The sequence below is a fragment of the Sinohyriopsis cumingii genome, chromosome 16, assembly GCF_028554795.1.
Source record: "Sinohyriopsis cumingii isolate HCF-2022 chromosome 16, ASM2855479v2, whole genome shotgun sequence".
In the NCBI taxonomy this organism is placed as follows: Eukaryota; Metazoa; Mollusca; class Bivalvia; order Unionida; family Unionidae; genus Sinohyriopsis; species Sinohyriopsis cumingii.
In genome coordinates, this window is record NC_142976.1 from 27,027,418 (window position 1) to 27,045,040 (window position 17,623).

General features: G+C 36.1%; 1 protein-coding gene across 1 annotated transcript in view; it reads left to right on the forward strand.

The window, feature by feature from the left end:
- The window catches only part of LOC149780112 (uncharacterized), a 140,425-nt gene that overhangs the window by 81,480 nt on the left and 41,322 nt on the right, over positions 1-17,623 (forward strand). Inside the window, exon 4 of the mRNA XM_089936885.1 lies at positions 13,825-13,946. Within this exon, the coding sequence (XP_089793011.1) occupies positions 13,825-13,946 (122 nt within the window). The remainder of the gene's footprint in view (positions 1-13,824; positions 13,947-17,623) is intronic.

The window sequence follows — 17,623 nt, forward strand, 5'->3', positions numbered from 1 at the left end:
AGCGTACTTGTATTTTGCAGATTCGGGTATTAGATAAAACTAAGGATCCTTGAATAATTAGTGTTCTACCCACATCTTAGCTTTTTAGTTAAGTGATTTTCTTCTTGAAAAAAACAACAACATAATAACAGCAAAATGCTGACCACATTATGCGATGAACTGGAGTATAGTAAGAATGACTGAATATTTTATAAATGTGCAAATATCAGACTCATGTATAAAATGAAACATAAGTCAGACTTGTGATAAATTTATGTCCTGTAAAATTATACCAGTCCTGATTCAGATAGCCTCATGTTTGATCAAATTAATCATTGCTGTATAACAATATTAATTGGGCACAGACAACTATTTCAGTTCCCATTGGCTGCAACATTAATGTTTAGCCAAATTACTAGCCTTTGTTGGTAAGATTGGCAGGTCATGCTTACATCCTATGAATGATCTCTCCAAGAGGAAACTTTTAAAATGTTAACAATGATATGCTGTACTCATCATAAAAATATGGCAAAAGTGAAATTTCCGTTTTCTTCCAGTAACACGTGTGGCAAAGGTGATAAAATGAAAATAGCTATAAATTCAAGACTACCATTGTGTGTGTGTGTGTGTGTGTGTATATATATATATATATATATATATATATATATATATATATATATATATATATGCAAAGGCCTCGTCAAAATTTTTAACAAAATTATCTGATAACAATTTTGAGCTAATCAGTGATTTTCAGTCTTTTAAATACCATCTATACTTGCTTATAAGTTGAGTCCAACTGCAAACTGCTTAGCTCCAGATCTATTATGCATTATGCATCAGCAGATCTGGGTCTGTGCAGTTTCATATGGATAATTAGGAGAACAAACAAAATAGACCTGGATCTGTAGCCACGTTATGCTATGGCAGATCAGGCATTTTGTTGTTTGCAGCTTGATTTAACTTACAAGCAAGTATATACAGTGGTATTTACTATACCATCACAAGCTGGTTCTGTAGCTTAAAAACTAATTAGTGTCCAGTGGCCATTTATGACCTGTAAGCTATAACTAATTAGTTACCAATGACCATGACCATTTATGACTTGTAAGCTGTAACTAATTAGTTACCAATGACCGTTTATGACACTGTAAGCTGTAACTAATTAGTTACCAATGACCATTTATGACCTGTAAGCTCTGTTTTTGAAATTTGACAATATTTATGTCAGTTTGGTTCATGTTTTGAGTAGTGTCCTAGAATAAGTGAACTCTTAAAACAAACATCAGGGGCCATGACACAACTGCCTTATATGTGAATTCTTGTTATAAAAATGAAATGTATGGCATGGTTCCCTTGACCTCTGATTTTATATGTGCTGTGCTTATCAACATGGTTATTTGCAATCGGGCAACAAGTCATTTAGACTGGTCAGTTGTGCATTTGAATTGCTGTTCTGTGATAATTGATGGACAGCTATTGTACTCATCTGAGAAGCCATTTTTTGGGTGTGAGATTTAAATGTTCATATCTTTGAGGCTTCTTAGCTGGATGCAACCATGTACTGCATCCAAATGAATCATGCGTTCACTTGACCAGTTAAAGCTGCTATGAAGTATGTGATTTAGATAAAAAGATCCAAAGCTGTTGTGTTTATTTTCTCTTCATTTAAGCAAATACAAATTGGAAGAAACACTTTTTAAAAAAAGCTTCTTTGCCATGTTTTATTTCTCTTAACAGTTTGTGAAGTATCTCAAGCTTGCCTTTAATGTTACTTTGGAGTGATTTGTAGACACTATCATGAAAGAAACTTGAGAATTTAAAGTACCATCTATACTCACTTTTTAGTCAATTCCAACTGCAAACTGCACAGGCCCAGATCTGCCATTGTGTAATGCATCGACAGAGCTATATCTGTTCATTATGTTAGGAATAATCAATGGAACAGTCAGTGCAAACCCTAATCTGCCACTGTATCATGCAATGGCAGATCAGGGTCTGTGTTGTTTGCAGTTGGACCTGACTTGTAAGCATAAATAAACAATAATGATCTTGGATGTTTTCTTCATGATATATTGATAGACTATATGAAGTCCAGATGAATCAGAAATGTTCAGTGAAAGGATTAGTACAGGCAAGTGTTTTGTTGGGACTTAAAGTAATGATATATTGATAGACTATATGAAGTCCAGATCAACAACAGAATTTCTATGAAAGAATGAATATAGACAAATGCACAATTGGGACTTCAAAGATCTCATGAATGCTTATGTCATGGACTGCATGAAGTCCAGATCAGAAAGTTAAAAATGTTATTAAATGTGTAGACAGTATTTGGAGAGGTGCTTATGCATGTAGTTGCATACAGAATCCAAGATGACATATATTACAAGTTGAAAGCCACAGTTTTAGTTTATAACTTTGCTTCAGAATATATAGCCCATCGTCAAATATAAAGCGGTAGTTACATGTTTGTGCAAATATTTAAACTGACCTTGTATGTAAGAACCAGAGCCTAGCCTTCCTTTTCAGTTCACCGGGTCTTTAATCAGCATTTCCTAACCTTGTCTTTGGCAAACAGTGTTGATTAAGAGCACAGTTTTGTCCTATGCTTTAAAGATACAGAGATTCTTCACATCAGACCTGATCTTCTTTTTATGGCTGATGGCTGTTTTGAAGTGGGGAAGTATCATCTGACATTTTTTGGCTGTGATCGAATACTGCATACACTTGATTCTTGTCTTTTAATCCAAGATGAAACCACCAGGCTGGCATCTTCAATAATTAAGGTGGTGAGATGTGCTGCAGATGTGACAGTTATTGCCGTGGTTAGCCTTTGACTGCATTAGCATTAACTCTGAGTTGGCTTTCCTTTGGTGTTCTGCAGCACATCAACACAAGAAGGTTATTTAGTGCTCAGGCAATTGGAGTCAAGTGCCTTGCCTTAGGACACACCACAGTAGCTGATCAAGCATTAAGATTTTTGAACCCTTACCCTTTCCATAATGACTGCAGTATGCTAAGTACAGAACCAAGGTGGCTTACTTTTAACTTTGGGTTCATTTATTTCTTGCCCTGATGATGCAGTCAACATGTAACAGGTTAAATTTATTTTATGGTCCACACTGGAATTTATGCCCTAAGTAGAGTAAGCTTTAAATAGTCACACTGATATTTTGCATTGTCATTAGAGGAATTGTAAACCCAAATTGTCAGACCTGCACCCATGTATTTCTGCATGGTAGCTCTGTAATGATAACAAACCTGTCAAGACCAAATTCTCACAGTTTCTTACATCAGGGGTCTCAAACTCAAATTACCACAAGGAACACATGAGGACTTGTAAATTGACCAGAGGGTTACATCTTTTTTAAACCTTTTATTGCAGCAAAAGTAACTAATCTAAAAGGTAGCCATTTGAAATGTTGCAAACGGTAAGTACATGACAAAACAACCAAATGTTTTTCAAAACTGACTGACTGAAGAAAATCTTTGCCTTACTATTTTATAAATTCTGAGTGTTGTTGCAGGCTGCAGTTAAAAAACAACCAAGCAGACAACTTCACTGACTATTTAAAAGTATGGGGCCACATGTCATTGTTGTCTCACCTCTCTCTTTGTTGGTCCGAGATATGGGTTGACCTATGTGGGTATGTGAAAAAGCTTGCCAGTAGCTGCCTGTGGATCAGTGGTTCTTACTAGGGTTTACCCATGTTCTTCCTCCACCAGTTGTACTGTACACTGTCCAACACATATATCATGCAGTGAAAAATTGCCTTAAATCAAGAACAACAATGACAAAAAAAGAAAAACCAGGTAATAGTTAATTATTTAACTCATTAACCCCTGGCCTACTTCTGAGCTCTATAGCATCAAGGTCATTTAAGATACACTAAAGTGGGGGTTATTATAGAAAGGTAGACAGATGTAGCTCTACAATGATACCAAATAATCTGGTCTTTCTAGTTGCACTAAACAATGCATTGAGAAAAGTGTGAAATGTTTGGCCACAATTTTTTCCCACCAGAAATTTGCCCATTGTTGTAATCTGATTTTGTGTCTTGAATTTAGACTTTTTGGCCTCAGATCTAAGGCAGACCAGTCTGAACTGCACAAAGACAATCAAATCTTTGCAAAAAGTGGGATAACATGAGCATTTGGAATAAAAAATGGTCTGGATGTGAAAATGATGGGTCAGTTTAGCCACACAAAATAAGGACTCCCAAGTTTTACCCTTCTGCTCATGCACAAGCGAAATAAACAATGAAAAACGACAATGGCACAAGTGACATATGTCAGACATGTGATTAAGTGGTCATAAATAATTATGATTTTAATGTTCAGAATTAATTTGTGACAGATAGAATTGTTGCGTAAAAATAAACATTTTTGGATTTATCTTATCATGAAAAAATGAAAATGTGCTGTTAATATTCGATTCATATCAAGATTACTAAAGAATTTCCATACATTTGTTGGTTACAGAAACTACCAAAGTACCAGTACACTCAAAAAGTACAGTGGAACATGCACTCCTCTACCAACCACCACACCTGATAATAGCCATCCATGGCATCTACATCAGGCTTATAGCACTGGACATTGATCAGTGGCAAACAAAGAGTCTTTCTTGAGACTTGCATATTGTCTACCATGGCTTTAGTATTGTGTGTCAAGACTTGCATGTTGTCTACCATGGCTTTAGTATTGTGTGTCAAGACTTGCATGTTGTCTACCATGACTTCAGTATTGTGTGTCAAGACTTGCATGTTGTCTACCATGGCTTTAGTATTATGTGTCAAGACTTGCATGTTGTCTTCCATGGCTTTAGTATTGTGTGTCAAGACTTGCATGTTGTCTACCATGGCTTCAGTATTGTGTGTCAAGACTTGCATATTGTCTACCATGGCTTCAGTATTGTGTGTCAAGACTTGCATGTTGTCTACCATGGCTTCAGTATTGTGTGTCAAGACTTGCATATTGTCTACCATGGCTTCAGTATTGTGTGTCAAGACTTGCATGTTGTCTACCATGGCTTCAGTATTGTGTGTCAAGACTTGCATGTTGTCTACCGTGGCTTCAGTATTGTGTGTCAAGACTTGCATATTGTCTACCATGGCTTCAGTATTGTGTGTCAAGACATGCATGTTGTCTACCATGGCTTCAGTATTGTGTGTCAAGACTTGCATATCGTCTACCGTGGCTTCAGTATTGTGTGTCAAGACATGCATGTTGTCTTCCATGGCTTCAGTATTGTGTGTCAAGACATGCATGTTGTCTACCATGGCTTTAGTTTTGTGTGTCAAGACGTGCATGTTGTCTACCATGGCTTCAGTATTGTGTGTCGAGACTTGCATGTTGTCTACCATGGCTTCAGTATTGTGTGTCGAGACATGCATGTTGTCTACCATGGCTTCAGTATTGTGTGTCAAGACATGCATGTTGTCTACCATGGCTTTAGTATTGTGTGTCAAGACATGCATGTTGTCTACCATGGCTTTAGTATTGTGTGTCAAGACTTGCATGTTGTCTACCATGGCTTCAGTATTGTGTGTCAAGACTTGCATGTTGTCTACCATGGCTTCAGTATTGTGTGTCAAGACATGCATGTTGTCTACCATGGCTTCAGTATTGTGTGTCAAGACATGCATGTTGTCTACCATGGCTTTAGTATTGTGTGTCGAGACTTGCATGTTGTCTACCATGGCTTCAGTATTGTGTGTCGAGACTTGCATGTTGTCTACCATGGCTTCAGTATTGTGTGTCAAGACATGCATGTTGTCTACCATGGCTTCAGTATTGTGTGTCAAGACTTGCATGTTGTCTACCATGGCTTCAGTATTGTGCATCAAGACTTGCATGTTGTCTACCATGGCTTCAGTATTGTGTGTCACGACTTGCATATTGTCTACCATGGCTTCAGTATTGTGTGTCAAGACATGCATGTTGTCTACCATGGCTTCAGTATTGTGTGTCAAGACTTGCATATTGTCTACCATGGCATCAGTATTGTGTGTCAAGACTTGCATGTTGTCTACCATGGCTTCAGTATTGTGTGTCGAGACATGCATGTTGTCTACCATGGCTTCAGTATTGTGTGTCAAGTTTTGTTTTGCTTCATACATAGCCCTAGGCCAGAGGTTCTCAAAATATGGTTCTTGGCAGCTTGTGGGCGCAGCTTGTGGGCATTGGGCTTGCTGCAGGTCATTTATTAACCATACAAAAAGAGAGTCAATATGGACATGGGGTTTTCATCAAAAGACTTCTAATCATGTCTGGTTTAGTGTAAATCAAAATGGTGACGATCCTGCATCAAATATGACACAACACAGTAGTTAATTTGAAAATCTTGTTATTGATATTTCATTACACTTTACTGAAAATTGCTCCAACTTACAAAAAATATAGAATTCCTTGCTGGGAAGATTTTGTTTGGCATGTCTTTAGGCAGGTTAAGATTAGCAGGTCTTTTGACATGTAAAAAAGAAGACATATTCTTATCTTGGATTCCTGGGAATTCTTTTAGGCCAGTAGAATCCATACGAGGTACTTTTGCTTTGTATGTTTTTGACCACCATTCTTAACATCACTTATAATTACCTTAAAACTTTTAAGCTATGTTTTTTGTGTGCATCAGTCATTTATGTGCTTGCTCCTACAGAAATCTCAAGAATTTATTATCACAGTCTCGTCTAAGACTTCTGCTAAAAATAAATAATGGAACCAGTCCAAAAAAAAAGCAAATGCGTTTATTTATTGTTTAGTTAAGAACACTTTTTCATGCAGTATTGTAGCAGAAATCTTGATTTTAATGTTGATGGCTGCTTTGAAGCCATGGGGAGATGTAACATTTGATTTAGGTCAGATCCCAATCTTTATACTTCATTCTGCCCTTCTAAACCTTTGAAGAAAGCATTGGCATTCTTCACCATTAAAGTTTTTAATTGCAGACAGATTTGTGTGACAGATCAAATCCAAGGTGAACATAACTTAACTTTCTTGGGTATTTTGTGAAAATAATGGTCACTGGGGTGACTGTTTTGCCTGAATTGCCTTTTAGCATAGACTTTTCAAGTTGGTTAACAAGTCCAGGTGTTTTAGTTCTACTGGTCATAGACCAAGAGCTTATTGGATGGCCTTTTGTATGACATCTGACATCGACATTTGTCCATCTGTTAGCAGATGTTTGCTTTTACTGTTTATCCTAAATTACATAGAGGATTGCCATGAAACTTTTACATATATTCATTTCAGGGTCTAATTGACCATAAATAAAAACATTGCTTAAATATGGCCACCACAGCAGTCATCTTGAAAATTTTGTTATCTCTACTCCTGAATGGATGGTTGTATCAACACAGCAGTTTCTCTGAAAGACTTATTGTTATGCCTGGTTGGTTCTAAATGAAAATGGTGCTGACCTGGCATACAGTGTGGCCACCATGGCTGTCATCTTGAAAATCCTGCTATAGTTTCTCCTGAACAGAAAGTCATGCAAAGATGGGTTTTTCACGAGAAGAGATATTATATCTAGTTGGTCCGGCCTAAAAGAAAATGGTACTGCCCAGACATCCAACATAGCCACAACAATGACCATCTTGAAAATCATATTATTGCTACTACACGTGAATGGATAGTCATATTAATATGGGGTTGTCACTAAAAGACTAATGATGATGTCTAGTTGGTCCTTAAAAAATGATGCCAATCTTTACATCCAATATGGCTACCACCAGCAGTCATATCTAAATCTTGTTATTGCTGCTTTTAAAAAAATGGAAAGTCATATTGGTGTGGAATTTTCACCAGAAGACTTTGTACGGTGTCTCTTTGGTTCTCAATAAAAGATCTGCTGATCTGACGTTAAATATGGCCACCACAACAGCCATCTCGAAAATCTTGTCACTACTTCTAGATGGAAAGTCATTTAAGATTTGGATTAGGGTTCTGGATGACAAATTAATTGCAATTATAGATAATGTAGCTTGTAATAAGTAAAAATTTCATGGGACACGGTAATACTCTGTGCAAGTAAATATTCTGGATAATTGGCCTCTGATTATTGATTTTTTACATTAATTAAATGCACCCAAACCAGTCTTGGTAATTAAGCAATATGACTCATTATAGAAGGTATGATTAACATCTTAATGATTAAGACTCAGCTAATGATTAAGACTCGGCTAATGATTAAGACAGCTATATAGAGCAAGATTTGTGTGTGGCAGTATTCACAGAAAACCAAATCAACATCTTAAAGGGGTCTCCTTCTCAAACTGCCCTCTGATTGGTGACCATCTAATTTTTATGGTTAGATTCACTTGGTATCAACAAACTTGTGTTAAAAAGTACTCTTTAGGTTTCCAACATCGGCGTCGAATTATTGCAGAATATATCCAATTTGCCTGTTACTGATAGACACAGAATGGGATGTAGAGATGGAAATCACAATATTGTTTGTTGATTTCTAAATTCAACACATTTACATTTATTCCAGCATGCAAACTTTAATCTGCACAGTGAGGTAAATAATCCAGTTAGCTTTACTGTTGAGTTTGGTCAATGTTAGGTTTTGCCATTTTGATAAGTACTGACAATTATTACCACAGGCAATTACCATGATAATTAAAGCTAACAGCTGAGAAGCACAGTAGTCAAGTCTGGTTGCCAGAAAGTGAAAAGAGACTGTTAGCCAGCATGTCTTTTAATAGTTCATAAAATGTATTTGAAAGGGTATCAGACTTGACTGTAATGTAGATGCCACTGATAGAGCAAGTTTTTATGAAAAGGGCAAAATGTGCCTGCAGCTCAGGGTCTGTGTTGTTTGTTCTACTGATTATTCCTAACAAACTGCACACACCCAGATTTGCGGGGGCAGTTTCCGACAGCAGACCTAGGTCTATGCCATTTGCAGTTGGGTTCTTTTTGTATATACATCATGTAAATTCACTGCATCATAAGGGAGTATAATCAGTGACAGGTAATGATTATAGTGAGATAGTACTAATACTTGTCTTTTGTCATCTCAGTTTGCATATTGTCAGCTCTAAATTATAAGGAAACTACACTTGTGCCAAATGTGTACATGTATGCATAAAAAAAGATAAAAGCCTTCTATTACGGTACATTGACTTGAAGTTTTGTAGTCTGTGTCAGTTGACTATATGTAGTGGTTCCATGCTATAATGCTTTTTAAGGGAAGGCATTCTACCTGTTAGGTTTGTCAGGTAGGAGTTGCATTTATTGACTAATTAGAGAGCCATCAATTATTTAAGATGATCTCCTGTGAGAATTTTGAAGTATTCCTTTTTTTTTAAAATTACGCAATTAGGCAATGACAGAACAAAGTGCATATATATTATCCACAGACAAATACAGTAATGGTAAGCTTAAATGAGACATACCGATGCCATCTATACTTGCCTATAACTTGAGTCCAACTGCAAATAACATAGACCCCTAATCTGCCATCACATAATGCACCAGAAGATCAGGGTCTATATTGTTTGTACTTAACACATTAACTCCTGAGTCAAAAAGCTAGGCAGTCACCTGTTGCATACTTGCAGAGATCACCTAGAGTAGTGTTAGCCTTGCCACTGCCTGTATCACTGAGACATGCTGACAGCACTTATGGCTTGCAGATTTTTATAGAGGAGGCTACTTGCAATAAATTTGTTATTATTTTATTTGTATTCATTTAATTAAGCTGAAATCAGGCACAGCAGTTCTCAATAAAATTACATACATAATTGCATAAATTTCATGCTACATGCGGAAATAAAATTCATGCATAAAGATGAAAACAAATGATGTAATTGCCAATTCGCTAATCTTGCCATGAATAATCATAAAATCCATTATGAATTCACACAGAATTATTAACACTATCAACACATGAAATAATTATATTTTATGTACACTGAAATTCCACTTGTCATCTCTCTTGTAAACTTAACATCCTGTGAATACTGTACATAGATGGGCATATTTTCCTTGTTCTTTACTTACCTTTCTTCCTTAGAATTTTCACTGAAAATTTAAAAACTAATAAAACACCTAACAAACCTTGAATTATAACACTCATGCAAACAGAATTTATTTCCCAAACATTTATTTAACGATTCTTCAAAAGATCTACATGGTTTAAAACAATCCACACAAATGAATACATTGTATTACAAGGAACACACATATTCATAACTTCCCAGCATCGCTTTTGTTTACTGCATTGTTGACCTTTGTTTACTGCATTGTCGACATCTTCCCCTCTTGTTACCATTCTTATTTTAGTGGACTCCTGTTTTTGTAGCTAGTGCTGCTATATCATTTTCCTGGATTCATCTTAAACTAATCTATGTGCTTTTATCCACCTGTTCTTGCTCCGCTCGACATGATGTTCTGATTCTCTCTCATTAGTATGAATCCATTGGTGACTGTGATATCAAACCAAAGCCAAAACAGGTACAACCACCATACTGTGTTCTCAGTTGGTCTGCAGTGTCCACTCCCTTCATGTTATTGTTGTACATTGGCATGATATATGGTGCTCTGATGTCCCTGACTTCTCCATTTCTGGATTTACGCTATACTGTCTTCTCTATGGTTGCTGGATCTTCTGCTGTTGATAGAGTGTAGATGTGCTTCTTGTCCATCCAAACACAGGTTGTTAATTCACCCTCGCTGTACTGTTTTGAATTCCCCTTGAACCCTAACGTGTCTTTTATTAAGATGCTGTATAGGATAGCCTATTCTGTTAGATCTTACGGTTCCGCATGCTTACATGCCTTTCTGTAGAAGCTTCTCGAATAAATCTGGACTGGTGAAATAATTGTCTACATTTACTATGTGGTTTCCTTCCCAAATCTTTTGTGTTAGTTCCATAACAACACATGTTGCTAATCCAACTTCTCTGGTACCTGTGTCCTTACTGGTATAGACTTGAAATTCATTGGTGTAGCCATTCGTTGGGTCGGCCTAGATTCCATACTTTGTCGGCTTGGCTGGTAGATACTGACAAAAAGCTAACCTCCCTCAAAATTGTATCATGGCTTCATCTACACTTACATTTTGATGAGGATTGTAGTTTTCTAAGCAGCTGTTTTGAATGGCATCATACACTGGCCTCACATGATGCAGCTTGTCATGACCAGGTTGAAGCCAGGGAGGATTATGACAACTACCATTTATATGAAAATATTGTGATATTTTATCAAACCAATCTCTTCTCATGATTCTTCTCACACTTAGGTTTCCAAATAGGGCATCTGTTGACCAGTACATGGCTGTCTCAGGGAGCCGAAGAGTACTCATAAAAACACTCATTCATGCTTTAATTTTTCTCTCCGTAACATCTCTCCAGTTTGGGTCTTTTTCTCCTCCTGCTTTCGTCTTGCATTGAGATTGGTCTTATCTACAATCAGTTAAAACAAAAATGCTGGAAAAAAAGCTCAACAAAATTAAATTCATTTGCATCAGGGTCTAAATCCGTTGTTGGCCCTGATGTTGGTCCTGTGTAAGGCCTCTTGTCAGTGTGTGTTTTATCATTTACAATCCATCAATCAGCTCTTCTTTCATTTTCTTCTTCTTCTCCATCCTCTTCAACATTCTTATTCTCATCACTACTGCTGTTATCTCCAATAGCTATTTCGATGTCACTATCAATCACGTTTGATGAAAATCCTGAAAATTCTCCATCAGAATCTGTCAAGTAAAAGTCTGCTCCCAGTGACTGATTCTCATCAATTTGCATCATTTTCAGATTAAATATTTTCGCTATTTCTGCTGCTATTGAAGTCAATTTTTTTCCCCTTTGTTCAGCAATGTTCACTCTAACTATATAAGCTAACATTTTATTGGTTATTCTGCCAGCATAATTAGGAAATGGCTTCAAATCAACCAATGGTTTGCACCAATTTAAATTGTCGTGCGGGATACAAGCTAGGCAAACTCAGCCACGTTACTGAGGCACTTGGGAGATGAGGGATGTAAAGTACGACGAGTTATTGAGGCAGCAGGGGTTAATGTGTTATTGATTGCTCATATAACAAGCAGCACAGACCCTGATCTGCCAGTGCACATTATGCAACCACAAATCTGGAACTGTGCTGCTTGCAGTTGGACTTGTGAACATATATGGTATAAATGACAAGATATTGTTGCAAGCTTTCCATGAACTGTTTACCGCTCCAGTGGTCTGGTAGTTAGAGCATCCGCCTCGGATGGGGGAGGTTGTTGGTTCGAACCCCAAAATGAATCATATCAAATACTTACAAAAATGGTACTAATAGCTGCCTCGCTAGGTGCTCAGCATTAAGAGGTTAGTATTAGGACTGGTTGGCCTGGTGTCAGGATAATGTTACTGGCTGGGACATCATACTACATGTCTGACATGATGCCCCAGTGCTAGACATCACTATGAACTGCCACACTGCAGACATCATAGTGATATGACTAAAAACTTGTTAAAGCTACATTAAAAATCCTAATCACACACTAGTCCTTCAATATAAGACATAGCTAGTTTTATTTAAATGCTATGTCTTACTATCCAAATAATGGGCTAGTATAGCAATGACATCGGAACGAGTAGTCAAAGTTTCAGGAATATCTCACACATTTGGCAGCATATATCAACACTCTTCCACTAATTTATGTGTAATTAATATACTTAATGTGCAGTCTTTATCCTGGTGGAATGAAAATATGACACTAGCAAATGGACACGTTATCATGTTCCATTGACATTTGAATTTGTTGCAATGGGACGGTGCGACTGTAGTCGAGGTATGCCATAGTATGTTTAAGTAGGTTCATGTGACGGATATGTTTCTTGAATGAAATGAAACATTGCTTTATAGTTCCAATAGGCATAATATATTTTTATTCATTTCATTAAAGAATAATATTTCAACTTACCCCAATTTCGGCTTTCATTGCTTTCTAGCCAACTGAAATATAGACCAACGAAACTTGAAAACAGGTCCATTTCTTTTGTGAGAATTTGAATTTATTAGAGAAAAGACATCATGGTAAGTAAAGTCTGACAAAAACATTATAACTTTGTAGAAAAGTGTTGTTATTGGTTGCCAGTTGTGTGTGATATTTCTGAAAATTTGATTTTTGTTATACCGTTGGTCATCATCAAAACATGCTACAGAGCACCTTTATTTGGACAGTATGACCCATCACCCCCCAGAATAAAAAATATTGGGTGATGTGTCTTACATTGAAGGACTAAATCACACACATACACATGAAATGTTTCTTGTCTGTGAAAAAAAAGCTCAGAACAACACTTGGCCAAAGAATTCTTGTGAATATATTTTGTACAACTTAAGCAACCAAGATACCCATCCATTATGCTGACAAATCTGTCTAGTATGTTGGGTAGCTGTGATAGCTCAGTGATCAGTTAGGTCTGGGTTTAAATCCTCCTCAGATCAGTTGGTTGCCAGTATTCCAAGACAAGGCACTTTACTTGCCTTGACACAATAAAACCTTTAATGTTTTTATTAGACTTTAGACAGTCAAGCAAGTAACTGGCACGCTGTTGCATTTATGATAGTAGTCACACTAGGTTTGAACTGCATGCAAACATTGCAGATGCATTCATGAAATATGTATTGCATATACAGACAATGAAATTCTGAGCTTTCTTTTATACCATTTGGAATTACGGAACAGAAAGTAACAGCTTGTATTTGTATTTTTTGCACACTAGAACTCAGTTATATTCTTGTTGTAAATGTATGATATTTTTTGTACAAAAAATTATTGCAATCATCTTTGACTTTTTTAAATCATAAACCCACAAAATCTACACATTTTACATCTGTGTTGTAGTTGAGCTACCTCCTGCCAAAAGAGAAAATGATACCTCCAAAGTTCTTCTCCTGGACCAGAATGAAACAGATGGAAAGGAGAAGGGAGGAACAGAGCTCACTTCCAAGGGTCTTAACATAGAGGTAATTAATGCCTGCCATAGGACATGAGACAGCTTCTACTATTCTAAATTCATATTTTTTATGTGTTTTTTTACATCTATCAGTCCATCTATTATCCACACTTTCATTTTTAGGCAGAATTAAATCAAAAACCATTTAAAATATCTCCATGAAATTTGGTATACATATTTGACTGGTGTTGTAGATGTATGTGCCTTGGTACACATACTAAACTATTGTAAATATGTATTTTCCTTATTTGTTAGACTAGTAGTGTTCATGTGCCATGCTAAACATATTTGACTAGTGATGTACATGTGCCTCGTTAAACATATTAGACTAGCGGTGTACATTTGCTTCATTAAACATATTAAATAGTGGTGTAGGTGTGCCTTGTGAAACATCTTAGACTAGTGGTGTGCATGTGCCTTAGTAAACATTAGACAGATGGTGTAGATGTGCCTTGTTACAGATATTAGAATAATGATCTAGATATGCATTGTTAAACATTTTAGATTTATAGTGTAGATTTGACTGCTAAACATTAGACTGCTGGTGTAGATTTGCCTTGCTAAACATTAGACTACTGGTGTAGATTTGCCTTGCTAAACATTAGACTCCTGGTGTAGATTTGCCTTGCTAAACATTAGACTACTGGTATAGATTTGCCTTGCTAAACATTAGACTCCTGGTGTAGATTTGCCTTGCTAAACATTAGACTACTGGTGTAGATTTGCCTTGCTAAACATTAGACTCCTGGTGTAGATTTGCCTTGCTAAACATTAGACTACTTGTGTAGATTTGCCTTGCTAAACATTAGACTACTGGTGTAGATTTGACTGCTAAACATCAGACTACTGGTGTAGATTTGCCTTGCTAAACATTAGACTACTGGTGTAGATTTGCCTTGCTAAACATTAGACTCCTGGTGTAGATTTGCCTTGCTAAACATTAGACTACTGGTGTAGATTTGCCTTGCTAAACATTAGACTACTGGTGTAGATTTGCCTTGCTAAACATTAGACTCCTGGTGTAGATTTGCCTTGCTAAACATTAGACTACTGGTGTAGATTTGCCTTGCTAAACATTAGACTACTGTTGTAGATTTGCCTTGCTAAACATTAGACTACTGTTGTAGATTTGCCTTGCTAAACATTAGACTCCTGGTGTAGATTTGCCTTGCTAAACATATTAGACTAGTGCTATAGATGTACCTTGTTGAATATATTAGACTACTGTTATGCTGTATATCTGCTTTGTTAAACATTGATGGTGTAGATGTGCCTTGGTAAATATTAGACTCATGGTTTAGTTGTGCCTTGGTAAATATTAGACTCATGGTTTAGTTGTGCCTTGGTAAATATTAGACTCGTGGTTTAGTTGTGCCTTGGTAAATATTAGACTCATGGTTTAGTTGTGCCTTGGTAAATATTAGACTCATGGTTTAGTTGTGCCTTGGTAAATATTAGACTCATGGTTTAGTTGTGCCTTGGTAAATATTAGACTCATCGTTTAGTTGTGCCTTGGTAAATATTAGACTCGTGGTTTAGTTGTGCCTTAGTAAATATTAGACTCATGGTTTAGTTGTGCCTTGGTAAATATTAGACTCATCGTTTAGTTGTGCCTTGGTAAATATTAGACTCATGGTTTAGTTGTGCCTTGGTAAATATTAGACTCATCGTTTAGTTTTGCCTTGGTAAATATTAGACTCATAGTTTAGTTGTGCCTTAGTAAATATTAGACTCATGGTTTAGTTGTGCCTTGGTAAATATTAGACTCATGGTTTAGTTGTGCCTTGGTAAATATTAGACTCATGGTTTAGTTGTGCCTTGGTAAATATATTAGATTGTTCTGTAGATGTGCCTTGTGAAATCATTAGACTAATGCTGTATATGTGCTTTGTTGAGCATAATAGACTAGTAATGTAGATGTACTATTTGTTATTTAGAGTATATTTTCAGTATTTTGTCCATTTGTTTATTTATCCATCAATGAAACCTTTGTTTCAAGAGCATAAATTTAAAATAAAATACCTTTGAAGATATCTCTTGCAGCTTCTTGGTTCAGAGATTATTGGTCTAGATGTACCTCTCACTATTATAGGTTCTCTGTTTTCAATGTTTTGTACATTTGTATCCATTTGTCTGTCCATCCATCAATTAGTTATTAACACTTTTGTGTCTGGAACAAAACTCACAAACCATTTTGTATATTTCCTTGACACATGGTATATACACAAGATTAGTAATCTTGATTTTCTTTTTGTTATTTAAGAATTGCGTACTTATCTTTCTTTAAAAGTTTCTTTACTATGTATTTGAGTATAATTTCCCTGTAAATACCTGCTACACACACACGCACACACACAGTGACATTCATATTCGTGGTGATGGTGGTGTTTTAGGTTAGTTCTTCTTTCTTGTTTGGTATATATGATTGGAAAATTCAGCTGTCACAACAGTTGGTGAGAACTCCAACATTGTCCAGAATGTAAAATTGTGCTTTTCGCATGGTAGCATAATGTATTCTCTCTGTCATTTACCTGTGTTTTGCCACATACATGTATCTGCAGGTGTCTGGAATGCTGCACTTACATTGCAGACCATTTTATGAGCATTATTTTGTCTGTTAATCATAAGTAAGTTTATTGTTGGATCCAAAGAAGCAACAACATTATTGACCAAATATTCAGAACTATTGAAATACATTTATGTTGTTGGAATGGTCAAGCTCTGTGAAGCACATCACTTGGTGGTCAGAGGAGCTTTGTACCCCCTCCTGCATTATTGCACAATAAATCACATGTTATGCTTAAGAGAAGGCAGTTTTCCAGTGGAATGCTAAATAAACAACCACTGACTGACAGCTGCTTGTTCATTTGAACCTTCGGGGTTTCTTAAGTATGAACAGGTTCAAAACAGCCAACTGCAATTAAATAAAACATTAATGCAGGGATAGCAAAAAACAACAAACAAACACGTTACTTCTGCCATTAAATGAATCATTGAGTTTGAAAATTTTATACTTAGATGGTGACATTTCTATTAAAAAATTTTATTGTTTAAAAAAAAATCCATTTTGCACATGCAAGACCTACATGCCAACCATTACACTTTTGGCATAATCATCATCCTTTTTTTCACCAAATTATTTATGCCGTCCTGTATATGGATTATACTGTTTTTGGTACATTAAAAAATAAAAATAAAGCAAGAAAAAGTTGTTGTCATTTTTATTATCTTTTTATTTTTACTCGTATCAGTTTGAGAATATTCTTAGAAAGATGACTGCTGGACAATAATAGCTTAAGAGTACTTTCCTTTTAAAGTTATTGGCTATTTATAGCAACTGTATATGACCCATTTCCAAGAAAATGGGGAGTTTCTTCAAATATAAACTTTTTCTCACAGTTTCACTATATTGATAAGCTAGTTAGGTAGTGGACCAGTCTGTACTTTTAACCAAATGGCACTTGATTTTAAGTGAATAGCTTTATAGTGTGAGTTGTGGATGTTTTATGATGGAAAATGTTAGAGCAGATCTTTTCAAACTTCAAAACATGTCAAATTGGAAAAAAAAACAAATCAACACTGCTTTACAAACTTTAAAAGAAGAATATACAAGTAATGTAATAAAGCATCAGATTGAGCATGCCATGCTCATTGCAAAATTCATAACTTCACGTTCACGATCACTCA